Raw genomic sequence first — 23,343 nt, 5'->3', positions numbered from 1 at the left:
AGATTCTCTCTAACTGCCTGCCAGAAAAGGGAGAATTAAATCAAGAAAGAAGAAATGTTTTGGGCTGCGATATTGGACCAGCTCGAAATGAAAACATGGTGCCTCCGTTGAGGGTTTGTGACAGCCTTGAATGTTAGGATGTTCATTGTTTCTCCTGTTGGAAAAGACCAAATGTAGCCACCTCGCAAATATGAAATCGATCTGGTTTGCATAAAAAAGAAATTAACCAGTCAAATGTTTTGGATCATGAATCTTGCCAAAATAGTTTAATGTGAATTCGTGGATAAATCTTGATAAAAATGGCATGCTACCATAATATTTGTAGTCTTATAATGCACTCAATTTCCCCTTGAAATCTTATTTAATCTTTATACTTGAAACTTTAGTTCTGGATTAGTAGTCTGATGCCCATTGCGTTGCTGAGGATTTTTTTTAAAAATGTGTATGGAGTGAGGGCTTATTTGAAAAGCTTGTTTGGAATGTGATAATGATTGTAATTTAATATATTTTTTATTTAAAAATATATAATAATAATATTTTTTTATTTATAAAATTTATGTTTAATATTAGTATATTAAAAAAATTTAAAATATAAAAAATTCAAAAAAAATCATTTTTTTAAAAATGATATTTTGGCTGCAGTGTCAAATACAAGTTAGAGAGAGAGATTTGAAAGCATTTAATCAAGAATCGGTTGCAACGAAAGGCAAAATAGCAACCAGCCGACATAAGCCCTGTCCGAAAAGTGTAGTCATTTGGCCTGGTAGATAGCTGACCTGCGGTCAAATGAATCTGTTAGCATCTGAAACAAGTGTCAGGCAAAATATTTAGAGAATCCAGATGACAAGGCTGTTGATTACTATCAGATTTAATAATTTTATCGATAGATATTTTTATTAGTATTTATATTCATATTTTATCAGTATTTAATTTATCAATAGACTTATGGACGGAACAGTCCATTGAAAAAAAAAACTGTTGATCATATATTGTATTGAAAAAAAAATTATCAGTAATTTATGGTCTATTGATAATATATTTTCTGATAAATTTATAGCACGTTAAAAAAAAATATCTGCTTCATTTCATTAATATATCTATTGGTAAATTTAACATATCACAGATAGAAAAACCATAAATAATTTCATCGGTATGTTAGCTTTTTCGTTGGTATTTTCCACTGTAAATATAACATATCATCGACAGAAGACCATCAGTAAGTTCATCGGTGAGATAACAATATCAATGATATTTGTAGTAATTCTTTTTTAATTTTTTGGAATATACCGATGGACGTGGTCCATCGGTAAACCCATCAGTAATATTTTAAAATATTTTAAAAATATATATATATATTGAACAGAAGTAGAAAAAAATTAAAATAATATAAAAATCAAATATCTAAAAAGAAATTAAATCAATATAAAAAATAAATATTTATTATAAATTTAAATATTTATATGTTTAAATACAATAAATTTAAAATAGAGACGACACTAGAGAAGGAGGTTGGTCGTTGAATTGAATGGATCCAAAAATAGCATACAAGTCCAAAATCATTCTATGTTGATCTTAGTCTCCTTACATCTCCATCAACCAGTGCCCAAGAACTTGAGGAGCTTAGATTAGCTCTCAGCTCGTTGGGCTACTTTCATGTCCTCTTTTCCAAAATCACTCTTACAACTGAGAATTCCATGTTTTACTGTTGATCAATGTTTGTTTCAATATGATTTCAGTTTCAATACTCTAAAGAATCTGGCAGCATTGAAGGGCCTGGAAATGACATGATTTTTTCAGACCACCAAATAATTGATTGGACTGATCAATGTCTTACCATTAGCCTAGAAGACCAGAGAAAGATCAAATCTTAGCCCAAAAATCCTAAGAAGCGTAGGTAATCCAACCAAATCACCAAATTATTTTGGCTTGGCTTGGCATCCCCAACCTACTCACTTTGCATGCCTTTAGTCATTAACAATAGCTTCTAGTGGTTTGCATTTCTTCAGCTTCAAAATATGTTTACCCTTCACTTAATTCTCGCATCATTAATTTCAGGAACTCCATACACATCTTGCTACTGCATGTACTTAGCAGCCAACCCTCTTGATGTTTTCAACCCTCTCATTCGTTGTTTTTTCACAAGCTTAGATATTGCTTTTGCAGGGGGAACACTGTCCTGGTGCTTTTGTGACGACTCCAAGAGATTAGCTGCTTTTTCTTTCTTTTTTCGCTTTGTTTGAGTAGCGATGAAGAATTCCTTTTGTTTTTTTAAATGCTTCTTTTTTAAGATCACTTTGTCAGACACCTCCTGGGCTTAGTGACAGTTAGGATTAATGGTTTGTGCTTTTTAGGGATTTAGATTATTTGGTTAGTTTATGCAACTCGCATTCACTGGCCACAGATTTAGCTAGCTTAGGCTTTTAATCCACAATTGGCTGTTTACGTAATCTCTATTCTTTTCACTCTTCCTCCACATAACTAAAGGAACCCGTGTCCCATTCACAAGCCACCCCGCGACATCACTGCTGCGGTGGATTGGTATAAATATTATTTTAATATATTTTTAAATAAAAATTATTTTAAAATACAAAACATATAAAAAAAATTATTTTTAAAAGAAAATTGAATTTTTTTTAAAATGCGAATTCACCAGCGTTTCCAAACGGGAACATGCAAAAACACCACATCTAGTAACATTTAGCCGCGTTTAGGAACGCGTTTGAACTGTGTTATGACAACAGTTTTAGCATGAAGAAAGCAACTTTATTTAGCATCATTATAACAACAGTTTTCTACTTACTTTGTGGATGCATGGGCTATGCAGCTTTTGTAAATTATGCCCCAGGAAATCTTTTGACTGGCTTTGGATTCTACAACCCCTGTTGGCTATTAGACATTGTCAATGTTGCAATCGTCGTTCACCTTGTTGGTGCCTATCAGGTTTGATATTTCAAGCAGTAATGACCTTACAAGTCATGCATCTATGACAAGATTCAAGTTTCACGTTGATCTTTCCATGGTGCACTTGCATTGCAGGTCTAGTGCCCATCGAGATGTATATTTCTCAGAAGAAGATTGGGCGATGGACGAGCCAGTGGCTGGCTAGGGCTTCAGATTTTCAGTATGAGTTGCCTCGTGATCACCATAGCTGCAGCTTGTTGGCTCTGTTGCCGGGATTGTGTTGGATCTCTAAACTTACAAGCCATGCATTTAAATCTAGTTACCGAGGTCTGAGAGAGAGAGCTATGAATTGATTATACGCATTTCAAGCAGTGAATTTAGTAAGCAGCCTATATTCGTCAGTTGTGTCAATAAGTACATATATTGAACTTCTAAGAGTCCAGCAAGGACTGATGTATCTTTCTCAATCTACAAGATATTTGAGACGGAGATTTCATTTTGTCAGCCACCAATTCACCTCTTATTCTGTGCAAGTGCTAGGTAAGAAAAGCCTTTGCTGCTGAGATCCAGGTAAAAGAAACGCATAATACACAAAACTTGATCCCTTAAAATCATCCATTAGAGAAGTAAAACGAAATAAACACATACAGATAGAGATATGCATTCCCTGACAAACTATTACAAACTCAACAAACTAAAAAGCAGCCTCCTTGTTCAAAAAAAAACAAGTAGAAGATTAGTTGTCTTCAGTCTTTAATTGGTATATTTTTAGGCTTCATTTCAGTAGAATTTGCCCGTGCAGCAGCTTTTACAAGAGTTGTTGGTTTGAAGACACTCTTTGGGTTAAGAGCCTTTCTTATCTTGAAGACAGCCCAGGCAGTGCCAATAGCATGACCAGCAGCATCAAACCCTTCATTTGTTGCCTTCCCTGCTTCTTCTCCATATCTGTAGAGGAAATATCCAATCATAGCATCAAACGAGAACTCATGTACAAGAATAGAAAGTTAAATATTCGATTCAGACTATATATCCTGTCTAAAATCTCATCCAAGACTATCCTGCCACTGCTGGCCAGATACCCAGATCAGGGGAACAAGACCTGCCTCTAAAGCAACCAACAACCTTATAGAAAAATAAAGAATCCACCATAGAGGAACAGAATCACCACAGATTTTAATTCCAACTCGCCAGCAACATTACACTTGTTTGAATGAAAACAATTGGAGTATAGTGCCAAAAGAAAAAAGCAATTAAAGTGATAAACGATTATTCAAGTGGAGCATCAATTTAATAAGAATTAGATTGAGATATACCGGTGTGAGACAAGTCCAGTTGTCACAATTGACGAGGTTGACATGACATTCTTTCCAGCAACTTCAACAGCATCACACACCTTGTCTGCACAAGCATAGAAATGGCACGCGGAGGAAACAGTATTGTGAGTCGGATTGCAGTTCTGACAACCCCACAAATTGAGGAAAAACAAACCAAACAATTGCGAACGAATCACTTACTAAATCCATCCAAGGAAGCCAGAACAATTTCTCCTGGCATTAGGCTAAAAAATTTCTTGCCCACTTTAGAGTTCACAATTGGACTCGTAAAGAATCCAGAGACTTTCACAACCCCAGTAAGAATTCCAAGAGCCACTCCCTCTGACATTTTCGTCAACTTCTTAACCCTGCAAACATCCCGCGATAAAATCATGAATCAATGCATACTACTTAATATTAATTTACACGAACCAAAGAGGGGAGAGGGGAAACGAACATATTAAAAATTATTTACATCTTTAAAATTCAGAGATGAGCACCAATATGCATATCAAAAGGCATTTATGCAACTCCAAAAATCAAAGAGCATGCTGCTTCTGTTATAACCATGCAACTTCCACAGACAGAATGATGAGATCAGCCATAACAATCAAATTTCTTAAAAAAATAGCAAAACTAGATAGCTAAATGTTAAAAAATTAGAATTGAAACCCAATAATAAAATATTAAACCAATAATCAACGGTGAAACCAAACCTTTTGATCCTCCTCAAAGTCCCTGGACTGATATCTGAATCCGAACTCTTATCAATCCTTATCTTGAAGAACTCATTACCCCACTTCAACCTATCCACAGTCACATCTCCACACCAGAAAATTCCCTTGATCAACTGCCCTGACCCCGCCGCAATCAACCTAGCAATACTTGAGCTATAATCCTCCACATTAGGAGCCAACACTGTCCAATACGCGGCAGAACTCTTCTCCGTCAATTCTTTCTTCTTCTCTAACTCATCCGGGGATATCTTCTCCGCTACGCTCCCATCAAGTACCTCCCACTTCCCTCCACTCTCATTCACTTCTTGCACCGAAAACGAACTATAACATTCCAATATCTTATCTAACTCCTTCAACAAACCCTCTTGTCCTTTCGAAGCAAAAGTAACCCCATAATTCAACAACTCAACTTCTCCCTTATTTAACTCGCCCCTACCTGATTCATTTCCAGGCACCCAAAGAGTGAAAAAGTAATGTGATCCATCAAGCTTTACTGCTGCCTCATCATTAGCCAGAGGCCACTGAATATCATCACCTACACGAGCAAAAACAGCAACAATAGTGTCACCTTGTTTAAGACTCACTATAAAGAAATCCCCACAAGCCAGTTCCACGCTATGATCTCTCTCAATCAAATGAACTATTGATCCTGAAATCTTGATCAGGACTTCTTCATGGGGTTCAGAGTTTGAGCCCAGCGGCGAACCTAAGTCGTTGTTGTTGTCGTCTTCAGGGAAGAGATTCTCTGCCAAGTCTTTCATGCCAGTAGTAGGATACAAAGAGGATGGAGTAGAAGAAGTGGCAGAAATGGCTTCTGGGTTTGAGAGAATAACTTGTGGGTAAAGAGAGTTGCGTTTTGGAGATGACATTTGGTAAGAAAGTTTGTTTCTTTTCAGGTTTGATGTTTTAGTGTGTACGAGCAGTGAGAGATCTTAGGGGGGATTTAAGGGTTCTGTAATCTTCATATTGAAGGAAATGGAAGCCGTGTCGGCCGGGAGTTTTGAGGAACCTTTAGAGATTCGTGGCTTTAGCTGGCCGTGTGAGTACCGTTTCATGTCACTTGTCAGTTCTTTGGATGATGATGAATTGAGACTCTGCTGGACAAGTGCTTGAATCTTAGAGGATTTGTACCACCTTAAGCTACTGAATTTCATGTCTTGAATGCGATGCAAATTCGTGCCAATTGTTGATTAGGTGAGCCTCAAATGTATTGCTGTCACGTTTTGTGCCATGAAGTTCTTGACATGTAGCAGAGTAGCAGCACTTGGGTTTAAAATATCTTTTTACTGTAAGATATATTAAAATAAACTTTTTATGTTTTATATCATTACTTTAAAACAATAAAAAAAATTAAAAAAATACTTTAATATTTTTTAAAATCAAAAATATTTTAAAAACAGAAATTATATTAACATCATCTTAATTAAATACAAATATTTATTAAACACCATCATACCTATTTTTATTATTACAAATTAAAAGGAGGCAATATTCATAAATATTAGATGATGACATATTGGATAGATGGTCCGCATTATGCTATGATCTGAGTTATTTTTTTAATAAAAAAATATTTAGATAATACTAGTTTTTTTAAAGAAATAAAAAAGATTGAGACTTGGATTATTGATTTGATTAGGTTTAATAAGTTCGTTAAATTATATAAAAAAATTAATTGTAAATAAAAAACAAGCAAACACATGTAATTTAATAAATATCTTATTTGAATAATCTCACCAATGTTCGTATTTTGTATCTGCCCAGGCTTAGTAATTTAGCTATTTATCGTCTTCAAGGGGCGTGGCATGATGGCAAAGGATTTGAGATTTGCACAGCAGGTCTCGAGTTCAAGTCAGGACGTGCATCTCTTATAAGAGTTTGGGACAGCCGGGATTTTACTCGCTCACCTGGATCCACAAAGTGAGCTTTCCTGGTGGGGTTTTCTCGAATCCAACAAAAAAAAAATAGCTATTTATCCTCTGCATTATTGTTTTGGGTCCAAATTTAAAGATATTGTGAACAAAATATTATTTGCAAACATAGCAATTAGCTAGAACGATAGCTCATGCAAGATTCGAATGCGAAAGAACTTATCTTGTTATATAAAAAATCAAGTCGAAAATATCCTGCTTATTAGGGGGGAAAAAGGATTCCTTCCTATAATATAGTTTTATGTCATGGAAGATGCATGTATATAATATTGAAGGCATTTTGAGTTATAATATATATTGCATGCATATAAGATCTTATTGAAAGCTAGATCTCACTTTGATTCGCGGTTTCAAGCTCACAGGCCTGCTCCATCCACAGGAACCATGCAATTAAGCCCCTGTTTATTATTACGTTAAAAATTATTTAAATTAATTTTTTTATATTTTTAATTGTTTTAATATGTTGATATAAAAAATAAATTTTAAAAAATAAAAATAAAAATTATTTTAATATATTTCTGAACGAAAAAATATTTTAAAAAACAACTATTATCACATTCTCAAATACCACTAAGAATAAAAACAAACAATTACAATTAGAAGTTATTTACATGGATTCGTGGCTGAGTTTCGGTAACTTTTTGTTTTTGTTTTTTTATTTTAAAAAATATAAAAAAAAATTAATTTTTTTTTCTAAATTTATTTTTTTTAATTTTTAAATTAGCTAATGTAAAAAATAATTTTATTATATTTTTAAATAAAAAATATTTTAAAAAATAACAATTACTATAAGTACCCGATAGCACACCACCCGTAACTTCATTCATTGGTTTGATCTAAAAATACGTGTACTTTTATCTCACGTATTTTATCTGATCAAGTGCTGCTTAAGATGCTGATTCTTTTTATGAAGCTTTCAAAGAAATTCACAATTGTCGGCATGATTCGATACTTTTAAAATATAGCTTGCACCAAGTTACCATACACGCGCACGCACGCACTAAAATTTTAATTAAAAAATGAAAAATTAAGTTGCAAGCAAATCTTTCACCAGATGATATTATTTTGTCAGCCCTAGGAGCGTCGGCTAAGTTGGTATAAATTAACTGTGCCTCTCGAGCTGCAATTAGTTTAGCCATGGAATATGGCGTCGAATAATTGAGTTCTTTCCTTGACCCAAATGGCTAGCCCATGAACATGGCAAAATGGCAGGTACGGATTTCGTTCTTGTGATCCACCAGTTTTATACTCTTGTTACTTTTTAAATGCTCACACAATGGTCAGTTTTCCATTAGGGATGGTCATTCCGGTAATTTGGAGAAAAAAATTGTCAATTCGATCGATGTTCTTAGGAAAAGAATTCTGATTTTTTTTTTCAAGATTTCCAACCCGGATTTTATTTTTATTCTTCGAATACACTTCTCTATTTGGGTTCCAATGAGAAATTGAAGGGGAAAAAACCGTAAAATCCTTCCAATTACTCTGTTTTTCTCCACCAACTTTGGAGAATATGTTTACCAGTAGAGATAAAAGGAATTGATAAGATTTTTATAGATTTTTTTTTCTTTAATTTTTCAATACAACACTAATAGAAGAGCACATTCAAGGAATCATATTTATCAGTTGGAAAATAGAATTTTTTTATTTTATTTTAGTAAGTATTCAAATTTAACCTAAGAAATGACATAAAATTATATGTTCAAGGATTTGTTTGTTTCGCGTAAAATATTTTTAATATTTAGCTTGAAAAATATTTTCATATTTTTCAATCACGATGATAATGAAATGAAGGAGATGGTAGTGACATGGATGTTATGTTGGTAGTGGTGACTTGATGATGATGGTGATGGTGACGTGATTGTGATGATAGTATGGTGGTGGTCATGGTGAAGGAGGTAGTCATGGTGATGGTGGTGACTTGATGATAATGGTGAAGGAGATGGTGATGACGTGATTGTGATGATAGTGTGGTGGTGGTCATGGTGAAGGAGGAAGCCATGGTGGTAGTGGTGATGAATGAGGTGATGATATGATAATAATAGCAGGATGGTGGTGATAAGATGCTGTAATAGTAAAGAAGGAGGAGTGGTAGTGATATAATAATGATAATTTTGAAGGATAATGATGAAAGGAAAATGAAAATAAAGATATGGTTGAATTATTGTTGGATGATATTTTATGTGTATTACTATTGAGCGTAACAACCGGATCCTAGAATGTAAGAAAGTAAAATGGGGCTGGGGCATCTTTTTGGGACCTATATAGGAGACAAAAATTAGGTTAAAAGCACAGATATTTAATCTTCCGGGGGGGGGGGGGGGGGGTGGGGGGCTACCATCTCGATCAATCAGCAACTTTGCCTCTGAATAAACATCCAAGGAGTCAGGTGACAAACAATTCCAAAAGATAAAAGTAATGGATTCCTTTTTCTATCTTCTTCTCCTGCCTCTTAAATTTTCCGAGAGAAGTCGTCGAGAGGGTTTAAGGGTTCTATAAATCACAAAAACCAAGTGCGGTGAAGTTAACCTGCTCGGACACACACTGAAACATTTTATTCTCACTGCAGAGTTCTTGGTGTACGTGCTTGTCTAGGTGGAGACAAGGAACGCTATGATAAAGAGCTCGGAAAAAGAAAAGGGAGAAATAAATGAAGCAAAGGGGGAGAAGAAAAGAAGGGTGCTCTCATATGAAAGACATTTATGCTATTGGAACATATATTATTCAATCTTAAGTCACGAATATCCTTGTTCAACAAATATATTGCTGCTTCTTTCCTATGTCGCAGGATTTTCGAAAGGCAGTAGGAGTTGCATTTAAGATTATATAGTGTATGGATAAAACACCTGAGCACCTGGGATCTCACGAATCGTCCACCTTCAGTAGGTGTCAGGTCCACGTTCAGGGAAGCGAAACAGGCTTGAGGATAAATTTCCCAGTAAATATCATTTCTACAAGAGTTAATAATCAAAGCACGTATAAAGCTTATAACAAGTTTGTCGACCAGCTTTTAGCCTGTGGCCAAAAGGCCAAAAGCAGAGGTCAACCGAAGAGACTGGCAAAATTCAATTTTCTAACAGACGATTTACTGGGGACGGATGCTTCCTGACTTGTGTTTTTCGAGAAAAAAGCTTTACCAAAGCCAACATCAGTGCCGCAATCTAATGAAATTTGATAGACACGAGCATTAGAAATCTATAGAAATCAACAAATCTAAGCAATGGTCAATCTCACGGATTGACAGCATCTGGCATTTTCAGTAGATTTCTTCCTCAACTCTTTTAACTTTTACACTAAAAAGTATGCAGAATAATCAAAATATATTTTGTTAGAAAAGGTATTAAAATAATATTTTTTTTATTTTTAAATTTTTATAATAACAATGCAACCAAGAAAATCACTAATGTCTATCAAACTATTGCTTATATAAACTTGTCAAGTTTATACATATACAACATTACATGGAAAAAAGGATGGTAACAGATATAATTTAACAAGGAAAGGAAAAAACAAAGAAAGAACTCACAGTAACCATCCCTCAAAAGCAGTTCTTGGCCTTAGTCCTAACCTGGCAGCCAACAGAAAGAAGGGTGGCAACACACACTTGTACGTAGCAAATTCTACACCTATGCTACCTCACACTCTCTCTTGCTACTTCAGCGCTATAGCTTAACCACCTGCCAGCCAACCTTACCGATCATAAGATATGATCCAAGTGAAACTATAAGTTTACAAGGGATCTATCTGGGTCACCAAAATGGGACTCCTAACGACATGCTTCCCATCAGACCACGAAATTGACCCGAATACAGCACCCGAATCATCCAGCATCAGATTCCGGGTGTTGGCCGTTATGGTTACAATGAAGCTCTGCTTCTTCACGGCCTCGGTGAACACCAATTTTGGTGGTTTCACTGTCACTGTAACACCTTTCGGAGCTTGGATTGTGAAACGATAAACAGCGTCCGGTTGACCCACATTGGTGACTGTTCTAATGAATGCCTTGCTTGTTGCTCCCTTTGCTGAGCTTGGAAGCAATGCTGCGATTGAAGGGTAATTGAGGTTCTCTGGCAATGGTTTCTTCTCTAGACAACTCACAGGTGATCGCGTGATCACCTGAATTACTCTAGGCCCGTATCCAATTCCACACAAAAAGTTCACATAATCGTTGTTGGTAATATCGTAAACCAACCCTGGATCCATTGCTCGATCAAGATTGAGATGCCCTGCACCCAAATCGTATGATGACGACACGTTTCCAGTGGCCTCATCAGTCATTGGCTGGTTTAGATTATTGAATGTATTGGCAGTGGTCATCATTGCAGACCTAATTGCTGCCGGACTCCAATCTGGGTGGGCAGATTTAAGCAAGGCTGCGGCGCCACTTACATGAGGACATGCCATTGAAGTGCCTGAAAGAATGTTGAATTCAGTTTTTCGAGTATCTGAATCCAATCCAGTTGGACCAACAGCATCCGTCCAAGCAGCAAGAATGTTCACCCCAGGAGCAATCAAGTCCGGCTTCAGAATCTCCGGGGTCAATCCATTTGGCCCCCTACCCGAAAACGAAGCCACAACAGGAGCTGGTTTGATTCCGATCACAGTACCCTTGAAAGCAATAGTAGCAACCGGATTCGAAGTGGCTGAAACATAAGCCTTAACTGTATCACCCTCATCAGAACCAAGAGCACAAGTAGGAATTAAATGAGCATCGCCAACTAAACCTTCACCATTAGACATTCCATTAGCAAGAATCATACCAACACCTCCAGCTTTCTTAACAACCAACCCTTTTGCCACTCTTGCGCTACTTCCGCGATCGCAAACAACAATTTTTCCCTTCACCATATTAGGATCCAATGAATTTTCCATACACAGTGACGAAGACAAAACCCCTGATTTCCCCGGATAAACCAGAGGATACATTTTACCACTCAATGGCAAACCAGCATATAGCGAAACACCAGATAATCTCTTCCCATTACCAAGAACAACTTCTGCGGGGAAATTCCTGTCAATTGTTCCAGCACCAACAGTAACAATCCACGGAGCAAGATTCGTCACTGACATTAAATTAGGCCCGTCATTCCCAGCCGAAGACGAGACAAAAACCCCTCTAGAAGCCGCGCCATAAGCACCGATGGCAATCGGATCAAGATAATAAGGTGCCGAAATCCCATCACCACCACCAATGGAAATCGAAATGACATCAACTCCATCTTTAACCGCAGCATCAAAAGCAGCTAAAATATCAGAATCAAAACACCCTGCATTCTTCCAACAAACTTTATAAACGGCCAAACGTGCTTTCGGCGCTACCCCTTTAGCAATCCCTGCCGCGTACCCTTCCATGCTAGCACCAAACACATGCCTTCCTGCGGCAGTTGATGCCGTGTGAGTCCCATGACCATCCGCGTCTCGTGGAGACTTAAACTCCACAGTTTCATTTATAGGAGTAATCGGTCCCATGCTCCCACTTGCTGCCTCATGTCCTTTGATAAAAAACCGGGCACCAATCAACTTCTTGTTGCAGTTTCTTGCTGAAAATCTTTCACCGACTTCACAAATTCCTTTCCACCGAGCAGGAATCGCTCCAAGATTGACGTCAGAGAAGCTCCGTCGTTCTGGCCAGATCCCGGTATCGAGAACGCCAATGATAACATCAGAACCATAATCAGAATCCGACCAGAGACCACGTTGGTTTCTGAGTCCAAGAAACTGAGGGGACCGGGTGGTGTGGAGTTGTTGCCGTTTGTCTTCAAACACCGCAAGAACTGATGGGCGTTGGCTGAGAGTGGCGGCGTGGTCTGGTGTGAGTGTGGCGGAAAAGCCATGGAAAACGGTGTCGTAAGTGTGGAGTATTTGAGGGGCGTCAGTGAATTCAGTGGTGTACCAGTGGTAGTGTGTCGGGAAAATGGAGGGCTTAGATTGAGAGTCAATGCGTACGATGTAGGTTTTGTAGGGTTGATCAACGGCGGAGAGTGAGAGGAGAGGGAGGAAGGAAAGGAGGAGGAAGAGTAAGGGGATGGGATGGGAGGGAAAAGGAGCCATTGAAGTTGAGAGTGAAATGGGTGTCTGAGACCGACAGGGATGAGGAAGATATAGAGAGAATAAAGAGATTATTGTCCCTTTTTTTTTATAGCTGTTTTAATTTTTTTATCTTAAGAGTTTAGATTAAAAACTAAACGTGATTAGTAATTTAATTAATTGTTGATTAACTTAAAAATCTTGGAATTTGGAAATGTCTGCGGATATTTTCTTGCTCTTTTACTAATAAGATTGACGAGTCACCACTGTTTTTGAGTGACCTTAATTATTTTTTCCTGTCTAACGGTTAGAGCTTTAAAAAAAAACAAAAATTATACCTAAATGAAGGTGTGCGTATTTTTATGTTAATATTTAATAATATTTTTTAATGGACATAAATATATTGAAGATTTAAATTTGCACTATCAACCTTATCAAAATTAGACCATTAAACTTATATAATATCTAATATTAAAATTAAATCTGATTTTGAAAACTATATTTAATTTTTAGTATGCTATGATATTATAGAAATAATTTTTTATTTTTGAAAATTAAAAATATATACCAATAATTCAAATTCCAAATATTCATTAGAATCCTCAACTTAGAAAAAAGATGCAAACAAATGAGGGAGGCTATCCCATTTTTTATTTTTTATTTTTATTTTAGTTTTTTCATATATTTTAATATATTGATGTTTTAAATAATTTTAAAAAAAATACATTTTAATATATTTTAAAAATATATTTATACCAAACTACTACTTATCACATACGCGGAAACAGCTTTAAACCAGGAGATGGTGACGCGAGAGAATCAAGACTTGGATATGTCGTCCGCATCAATTTCCCAGGAGAGAGAGAGAGAGAGAGAGAATGAAAACAAAGATAAATAAATAATAATAAAAAAAAAAGTAGGAAAAAGCTGGAGGTTTGATTGAGTATTTTAAAGTGAAGGCCGATGGCATGATATGGTGGGACCGATTTCTTAGCTTTACAGATGGAGGTGGTCAGTTGATATTAAAACAGTTAGAAAATTATTTGACATCGTTTGTTGCACATGATGTTTAATCATGACCGTCGGATTAATGGGACTCACCGTTTCATTACCTTACCTGTCCACTTGTTCTAAAATGAATGGTACGACAGCGCAGGCAGGGTCCGAACTCATACCATGTGGATTGTGAGATCAGAAGGAATCTAAATTATGGTAACTGTTTATAAAGTGTAAAAATAGCCCCTCCCCTCTTAAAGTAACTTGCTAGAGATGGACCGTCTCGCATTGATGGAGACAGTTTCGACACTTTTCCCCCCCCTCTCTCTCTTTTACTCTGCAGTTAAGACTAAGATGTCATTTTGCTTTTTAAAATATTTTTATTATAAATTTATTTTTTAAAAAAATAAAATTTATTTTTAATATTAATATATTAAAACAATTTTAAAGTAAAAAAAAATACTTTTTACTAAACACTTATTAAAATATTCAAAAAAAATTTTCTTCTTCTTTATAAAGGATAGAAGAGGGTAAGTAAATTTAAAGAAGATTAATAGAGTGATTAAATATCTCATAAATTTAAGGATCACTAAAAATTTACATGGTTATTAACTTTATAGCTCGTGGGATTAGTTAAAGTACACGGAAGTTAACCCAGACATTCACGTTAAAAAAAAATAAAGTGGTTAAAGATTTTTATTTTTTTATTTTTATATTACTTTAAAAAAATACTAATTTTTTAAAAACACATGATTACGTGAGACATATTTTTACAATTTTATAAAAAAAAAAAACGTTTTGATTGATAATGAAGCGGTGAGGAATTATTCTCACTTTTTTTTAATATGATATTATTCTATACAAGAACTAAACTTATGACATTTATACACGTCCAAAAAAATCTTACGATCGCTAAGTCTTTATGTTATTTGCCTCTAAACAGTTTTTATTTTTTTTTAATAACACCAGTCGATTAATATTATTAATATTGCATAAAGCTTATTAGTGAAATCCCTTGCATCAACAATATTATTTAAAAAGGTATATCTCGAGGGATATAGATTAACTGGTCAAATTTAGAATTTATTTTTAAAAATTATCAGTTTGAATTTCATGAACTTCATAACTACTGAAGATTTACATAGTCGTTAACTATAAGGTCTTAAAAGATTAGTCAAGTGAACGTAAACTGGTTCAAACATCTATAATTATATAAAAAAAAGCTAATTTGAAATGAAAAATTAAATATTTCACAACCAGTAAATTACTTATCAATCTCTGGCTGTACTGAGAGTATCTTAATTATGTTGGAGCTGGAATAATAATTTAGTTGTTCGTCGCATCAATAAAGTTTCATTCATTAGGCATACCTTAATCCAGGCAACCAATCAGAAACTTATACTCGTATTTTGGATTTTATATATAGAGAAGATATTTTTTGTATGAGCTTTAAAAGTATTTTTAAAAAAATTAAAAATATATTTTTATTTTTGCTTCAAATTAATTGTTTTATAGTATTTTCAAATTGTTTTAATATGCTGATATAAAAAATAAAATTAAAAATTAAAAAAAAATATTATTTTAATATATTTTTAAATAAAAAATATTTTAAAAAAATAACAATCACTATAATATTAAATAATTTTTTAATATACAAAAATCAATTAACATTGTTATAATTACGCTTGAGATACATGTCTCGTGCTTTAATTGCCTCGCGATGACCACGTGGAGCACGACGCATCAAATCACTTTATATTAATGTGACTGTTTATTTATGCGGCCTACTGTGATTTTTGTTAATTTTATTTTATTTATTTTAAGTTAATTTTTTTGTTTTAATATTAAAAATAAATTTTAAAAAATAAAAAATATTATTTTAATATATTTTATAACATAAACTATATTAAAAAAAACAATATCAACTATAATATCAAATACTATTTAAATTTAGCTTGTACTATGGATCTATACAGGACATCGTTGACAATTAGATGTTAAAAAACAATTAACCTATCATTAATTTGATTTCCTCAAATAACCTAATTATTTCGGTTAGAATTCGATTGATTTTTTTAAATATAATTTTAGTTTTTTTCTTAATTTTTTTTTTATCAAGGTAACTCACCCCGCTAGTCATAAACTCTCATGACACATGATTTGAAAATAGTATTTTTAAAGTGTTTATTTATCATATACAGAAACAACATTTTCAACAATACATCCATAGTTATTAAACTCGGACCGGCTTAGCGGGTCGACCCGAGACTCGATCGACCCGGTGGCCGGACTGGTCAGAGTAAGGTGAAAGATCGGCATGAGCAAAAACTCGACAAAACCCATAAAGTTAACTGGTGACATGGGCTACCTGGCAAAACTCGGTAGAGACCTGTTTTTTTTTCAAATGTATTTTTCTCCCAAAAACCTCTCTTTTTTATATTTTTTTAGTTGATTATTAAACATTTTCAAAGTTCACTATATAAATACTAGAAGAATATTTTATTTTTTTAATATAAAATTTGAAACCCTTTATTATATATACTTTATGTTCACAAGAAAAAAGTTGTGTTTTTAACGTGGGATAAAAAATATTTTGAAATAATCTTTTAAACTTCACTATTTTAAACTTCTATATTCACATTAATTATTTATTGATTTTTTCATATGAAGTATTAAAATTTTCAATATATATATTTTAATTTTTTCTAGGTTAATTTGGGTTGACCCGGGTTAACTAATGTAACCCAAGACCTGGCTTTTTGGCCCGGTCAATCTCAAATCGGGTTTAATAACTATAAATACAATCAGGCTAATAAGGAGAGAAAAAAAAAAGAGGAGAAAAAGTTACTCAGTTTTATGCAATAATTGGAATTATTTATGTACTTAAAGCAATACAATAAAACTATACAACTTTTGTAAATAATATTTTGGTTTTTAATTAAACTAAATAGATGTGAATTCAGTTTAATTTTAACTATCATATATGCGAATCAACTTCTGTCAACAAAATTAAATTCTAATAATATTTTTTTTCTTCGAATCTACAAATTGAGTCTTGTTTTTAATGTTACTTGACATCAATTTTTAGTCAATTTTAGACTTGTTCTATCCAAAGTTAAAAATAATATAAATATTGGATTAGCTAATGTCAAAACTCCATTGTATTTTCTCCCTCCGGGGAGTCCTATCAATCTTATAATTCCAGGTTTCGTTCCAGTAAGACTCCTTTTGTAAGTTTGTGGAGATATTTAAGAAAATTGTTAAAAAAATTAAAAAAAGGGGGATCGAGGAGGAAATTATTTAAACCTATAGGGTTGAAAATGCAATTTCCTATGATAAATAATTTGGCAAAACTACGCGAAAGTCGAAGTCTTGGCAACCATTCTTGAAGACAGACGGTGAAATCAGACACCAGTACATTAAAATTGTCGCGTGGCGGACATGTGGTCACACTGTCATCTCCAAAATGGGTCCCTTATAAAAAATCTTGTCTGTGGCCCCACATATCATCATCATCTTATCTTTTTGAGATGGAAAAGGCGTTCGTCGTTGCCGCTAGTTTTGTTTCCAGTCGTGTCGTGTCATCAACGTCTTACAAAATATTTGTTGAAGTATTTTTAATATATTAAAATAATATATTTTATTTTTTAAAATTTATTTTTATCATAATGCATCAAAATAATATGAAAAATAAAATATATATTAATTTAAAATAAAAAAAATTAATTTTTTTTCAAAAATATCTTTAAAATACACAAATTAAATAAGCTATAAATCAAGGATTACATTAGAATACCACAGTTCTAGCATTTTAAAGTATTTTTATTTAAAAATATATTAAAATAATATTTGTTATTATTATTATTTAAAATTAGCATATTAAAATATTTAAAAACAATAAAAAATTAATCTGAAATTAAAATATAATTTAAAATAAACAATTGAATCACAATGTCAATAAAATATATAAAAAATGCTCGTGTAAATGAAATTATGGACACGTGATAAGTTTCATCAATTTCACTACTTGCATATCTTTTATATAAATAACATTGATGAACAAAATCTATTAGTATTTTTAAACAACTTTTTGTTGGTTTAAAAACTATTTTTTTGTTACCTCGTAAAGGATCCGGAAACAAGTTTTGAATCCAATCACAAAGCTTGGCCCCAACATCCAGCACCAGGCCACTTGACCTGGTGTCTTTCACATATGTATATGGCACCAGGCCACTTGCCTGACGCCTTATAAATACAACAAGTTGTCGAGCCACTGACCTGTTGCCCCCGGGCTCTAGCGCGTTACCTGGGCCAGGTGCTAGACCACTAGCCTAGCTCTCATTAGGCCTAGGTGTTGTGGTCTAGATCTAGTTTCGGGCATTGCCCAGCACCAGGCGCTGCAATGCTTGGCACTCAGCACCTGCCCTGCGCCTAACACTCCTTGGGCCTAGGCCAACCAATTTGATGATCCTTGAGCCTAAGTGTCATGACCTAGCCCAGTCTCAGGAATTGCTCAATGCCCTGCCCAACACCCCTTGGGCCTAGGTGTCATGACCTGGCCTAGTCTTGGGAATTGCTCAATGCTTCGCCCAACACCCCTTGGGTCTAGGCATCACGGTTGCAGCTTGGACCCAACACCTGGTCCCCTCAAATATTTTATTGAACCCAGGCTTTTTAGCGTGGATCCAAAGTGCCAATGGGATTCTAGGCATTATACCCTTGGAGAATAGGGTGTTACTTGACTTTATTTCATGTAAAACAAAATACTTGCTCATTAAATCTATACTTCATTCACACCCATCTCTGTATGTATAAAAGTCTACACATGTGTCAGCAGTATTTATTTCTTATTAATTTATTTTTTATTAATATACAAGATATTTACTTTTCATTAATATTATTATAATAAAATATTTTTCCAGTCCCCTTATTCAAGCAAGATAACAAGATTAAGAACGTATGGTAAAAAGTTTACAATTTTTTTCTTTTCAACATATAAACATAACATCATTTTCTCTTACATAGAATTCGTTATATACCAAAATAAGAAAAAAAAAACCTTGTTTGACTTAACTGGATTTTTAGTAATTGAGTTAACCTGGTCAAAACCAATTTAAATTTAACTGGGTTAATATCTTGTAAAAAAAACACTACAATTTTAATAAAAAAAATAATTGACTCAATAACCCAAGATACAACTCTTCTTTGAATTTGTCTTCAAACCGGTCTGACAACAGTGTTGACATGACTCAATTAGTTTGAAGATTACCATGACTTCTTTTCTTTAATTTTGGTGTGATTGATGAGGAGTGGTTCAGTAGTACCATGTCATGTGGTTTTGTTCAAAGAAGGAAAAGGAGCTGAAAGAGAAACTTGCTTCTTTTTTTTATCTGTGGTTGAAAAGAAAGTTGCCGAACTTTCTCTTTCAAAGGTGATAATTCCCTGGATTTGAGAGATTAGTTGTGAAGGCCATTTCCAGATAGCAAGAAGTGACGAAGTAGAAGACAACGGCAATCACTATGTCCAAGAAAATTAGGACCCTTAATGCATTTCGTTTTTCTCAAGTTTTGCTTGGAGGGAAAACTTTATGCGAGGTGCTGGCTTGCTGCCATTGTCGCTGCCATGGGGCTCGTTAGCAAGCTTTTGGACGCAGAGCATGCACTTCTGACCCTTTCTTGGGCTCGTTTCTGGATCTTGTGCCTGGAATTTCTTGAGGGTCAAGTAAATTTGTTTATTGGACCATGTAGCAGACTTGGGCCAATTCTATTTACCCGAATAACTTGCCCAGCTTGAAAAACCACACGCTATTCTCATCTGGAAAAATAATTATAAAATCATAAATAAAGGCAAATTAAATGACATCAATCTACATCTTCTACCATCTCATAAACATGAGCTTCGTAGCGTAAATCGCTGGCCCAGATAGTAACAGGGAGATACGGCTTACTAGCGATGTTGACTTAGGTGAGGAATCATGTCCCTGGTGGTTGTGCGTGCTCTTCCTATTCCATCAGAACTTGGGTAATTGAAATAAAAAGTGATGTGAAAAGTACTCCATCATCATTATTTTAGCAAATTTGGACGTTATTACAGGCTAATTGCAGGATAAAAACTCCTAAATATGGTGGAAATTATTCGAGTTTGTTGTGGCTGTGGCCCATGATATCAATTCTCATCTTATTTTGTAGCCCTAGGTTTCTTGTTGTTGAAACTTTGTAGATGCTGCGGTTGAGACTTTGGGTCTATATTTGATTATGCCTGCACTCTTGGGAACCCAGAAATCACTGCCCATTGGATATGCGAAATTGATAGAAATAAGAAATTGCAACTCCCGTTAATTACGATATGGCTAGTTAAAGCAAGTATCTTGCCTTCTGATACTGTAATTCTGTGTTTGATAATATAGTGGATAATATTTTTTTAAAGTGTTTTTTTATTTTTATTTTAATGTATTAAAATAATATTTTTTTATTTTTGTTATTAGTACATCTAAATAATAATAAAATACTTAAAATTATCAATTTAATATTTTTAAAACAAAAAAAATAAAATTCAAAACATTTTAAAAATAGAAGCTATTATAATGACAAATGAGCACACATCATCATGAGTGTTAGTCAATACAAAAATAAATAAATTACTTTGACCTAAATAGTTTTTCCTAATAACTTCAACTCAGTTAAGAATATAATTTAGCAAAGAACTAGGTAAATAACCCGCGTTATATTGCATGTCCGGTTATTTTTTTAATATGAAAAATAATATTCATGCGATATCAGCGTTTTAAAAAGAGTAAAATAAAAGAATTTGGTAATTAAAAGAGGGTGAAACTAAGATGCTCAACACCCGTCAACTTTTTGAAAGTAAGATTTTGGCAATCGAAAGGCACCACATGCTCTGTCTGAACCTGACGGATACTGTTCACGCACTTCCAACTTTTTTTTTTTTGCTTATTTATAAAATTACCTTGCTACCCCTAATGATACCCGATACCTACCAAACAACCAAATGAAAAAGACAAAAGAACCCCTGAATTAAAGGCAAAAGCTTTTAAAAATTTAAGGGCAATGAAGTAATTTAATTGTTATAAAATTAAATCAAAGACTAAAAAATCCCTTAATAAAATTTAATATATTTGCAGACAAAGGTAATAAAAATGATTATACTGTATAATAAAAATATAAAAAAACTATCTAAGCTCATTTATTCTTTTAACGAGTAATAGATCCCATAAAAAAAATCTTTTGCCCCCTGAAACAAAACTAAATGATTTTAGGAAACAAGAACAAAATAATAGTTCCATCATGAAAAGTATTCAGGGAAATCCTGAGCTCTTTGACCTTTTTGTTATAATATGGCTGTGCATCATAACCACGTGTACGTGGAGTGCTCTGTGTGCTGATAATCGTTCAAATTAAAGACTCTGTTTTAACAAATACATAGCAGGCTGGAGAGCCCCACTTGCTGAGGTGTCACATTGGAGGTATCTGTCTTCGTCAAGGTGGTGGTGCCACATCTTTGTCAAACACTTGACAATTATGTTTTTTTTTTTGTTTTTATCACCTCCAAGCTTTCTATGTGCATGTTTTGTTTCCATGGCTTTTGCTCTTTTCACCTGGCAACTTCAAATTAAGTAAAAAAAAGATATCATGCTGTCATTATCTTACTCGCGGATTGGATTTTTAAAAAATTTATATATATATATATAGAGATTTTTTAAAGTGTTTTTTATATAAAAAAAATTATATATACATCTCATCAAATAAATCCAAAATTATATATATTAATATATTAATTAAAAGTGGATAACAATGACTAAAGATAAAAATTGAAAAGCTAAAAGACAAATATAAATTAAGATATTTGATCTCGTAATTCGGTCATTTGATCCGGTTGTGTTTAATGATTTTGTTCATCAAAATTGATTTGTTATTTAATTAAATGATAATAAAAATAGACGCTCATGAAATTGATTCAATAAAATAAAAGAAAAAAAAATATTATGTAATGTTACACGTATTAGAAATATTATTGAAAAAAAAATATTTTTTTATTTTTTATAAATAAATTTCATTTATATAAAACATTAAAAAAATTATAGATGAATTATAACAATCTCTTAAAAAATAAAATGTATACAAAATAATTAAAAAATAACTGTTTTTTAAAAGAGGTTGAATAAACAAAATAAAAGAGAGAATGAGTATTAATTTAAATATAAATTTAAAAACTATTTTGAAAAAATACATATAAAAAGATATTGATTAAAAAATTGTTTTTTTTAAAAAAAATCAAGTGTTGCTGAGCCTGACAAGTAAGGTCAGCACGCTTAGGCCATTAAATTTATTTATTTATTTTAGATGAGTTGAGTGACATGTCATCTAATATTGCCTAGATTTCATTAACCATAATGATGGCTGAAAAATCAGGGCACAAGATTTTTCAACCTAAAAATTTTTTTGGACCCAAAATATATAGAAAACATCTTAGTCAACTTGATAGACCCATTCCTCGCCTAAAATAACCCAAAAAACCATCCTGAAACCCAAAATCAATCCGAAAATAAAAATTCTTTTCAAGTTCAAATATGTTTTTGTAAGCCATTTTAAGATAAAAAAAAAAGCACTTAATTTGAACTCCTCTCATCTAACAGAATAATTTGACACAAATATCAACTGTTTTTAAGATCGTAATTGGATCCAACAAAAATTCTCTCTCTACTGCTGGATTTCGCCAAATTCTCTCATATCTCTCAAATCAATAGCCAAAAAATAAAAAAAATAAAATTTGAGACCAAAATTAACTTTCCTTTAAATTTTGAAAACTGAAGGGACAACTATTTATAATTTGTAAAGTTTGGGAATTATAATAAATATTTTGCCCAAATTTTATTGTTAAAGTTACTCATTACATAGTGTTCTTCACTTTGATCTCTCATCTTTCAATCTCATCATTCCCGAGCAAAATGACACAATTTGGTCTAATAAAGACTAAAAACAAATGATTAAAAAAAAAAACCGTGAACAATACGTCATAATATATATTATGAGTGAGTGAACAGTGCCAACTTCACATTGAAATGTCAATATCTTTTAGATTTTTATATAATAATGTTATCCGATGCAATAAGAGAAATCTTGTAATAAATTTACGCTTCAACATGGTTTTGATCCACAAAACACGGTTGATACAGTAAAATTCCAGCGAAGCTCTTATGAAAACAAACAAATCTAGCTTGAGCTTGAAAAAGGAAGACTGCTTGCCAAGCAGTCAATAAGCGAGTCTTAATATGCTAAATGGATAATGGTGAATCTATATTTTCTCACTTCTACTTTGTATTGAGAGCACCATTGAAAAAAAATCTTTATTGAGAAATTTGATTGATAATTAATCAGTCTACGTGGATTTGATCCAAAGTGTCTTGGTTGAACTCAATATATT

At 33.4% G+C, this 23,343-nt stretch overlaps 2 protein-coding genes and 1 long non-coding RNA gene across 3 annotated transcripts; 1 reads left to right on the top strand and 2 right to left on the bottom strand.

The window, feature by feature from the left end:
- Positions 1–1,540: 1,540 nt before the first annotated feature.
- Positions 1,541–3,390, top strand: LOC127905202 (uncharacterized). Its single transcript, XR_008058997.1, has 2 exons — positions 1,541–2,940; positions 3,037–3,390. It is a non-coding gene; the product is annotated as an uncharacterized LOC127905202 (long non-coding RNA).
- A 98-nt stretch (positions 3,391–3,488) lies between these two features.
- On the bottom strand, positions 3,489–6,164 carry LOC7470395 (protein EARLY-RESPONSIVE TO DEHYDRATION 7, chloroplastic). Its single transcript, XM_002305476.4, has 4 exons — positions 4,931–6,164; positions 4,416–4,582; positions 4,215–4,299; positions 3,489–3,846 (listed from the first exon to the last, which is right to left on the bottom strand). The coding sequence occupies exons 1-4, from the start codon at positions 5,818–5,820 to the stop codon at positions 3,648–3,650; spliced, it is 1,341 nt and encodes a 446-aa protein (XP_002305512.1). The 5' UTR covers positions 5,821–6,164; the 3' UTR covers positions 3,489–3,647.
- A 4,121-nt stretch (positions 6,165–10,285) lies between these two features.
- Positions 10,286–13,011, bottom strand: LOC7470394 (subtilisin-like protease SBT1.6). Its single transcript, XM_002305475.4, has one exon. It carries the CDS (start codon positions 12,928–12,930, stop codon positions 10,609–10,611), a length of 2,322 nt encoding a protein of 773 aa, XP_002305511.3. The 5' UTR covers positions 12,931–13,011; the 3' UTR covers positions 10,286–10,608.
- Between the last annotated feature and the right edge of the window lie 10,332 nt (positions 13,012–23,343).

This window comes from Populus trichocarpa, chromosome 4 (genome assembly GCF_000002775.5).
Source record: "Populus trichocarpa isolate Nisqually-1 chromosome 4, P.trichocarpa_v4.1, whole genome shotgun sequence".
NCBI lineage: Eukaryota > Viridiplantae > Streptophyta > Magnoliopsida > Malpighiales > Salicaceae > Populus > Populus trichocarpa.
The sequence above is the reverse complement of the archived record's forward strand: the minus strand, read 5'-3'. Positions and strand labels throughout refer to the sequence as shown.

Excerpts from the sequence above, each read along its gene's own strand:
- LOC7470395 (XM_002305476.4), bottom strand. The coding sequence starts at position 5,820 with ATGTCATCTCCAAAACGCAACTCTCTTTACCCACAAGTTATTCTCTCA. Across the intron at positions 4,583-4,930 it reads ACTTTGAGGAGGATCAAAAG|GGTTAAGAAGTTGACGAAAA; the intron begins GTTTGGTTTCAC and ends GGATGTTTGCAG. Across the intron at positions 4,300-4,415 it reads GGCTTCCTTGGATGGATTTA|ACAAGGTGTGTGATGCTGTT; the intron begins GTAAGTGATTCG and ends ATGCTTGTGCAG.
- LOC7470394 (XM_002305475.4), bottom strand. The coding sequence starts at position 12,930 with ATGGCTCCTTTTCCCTCCCATCCCATCCCCTTACTCTTCCTCCTCCTT.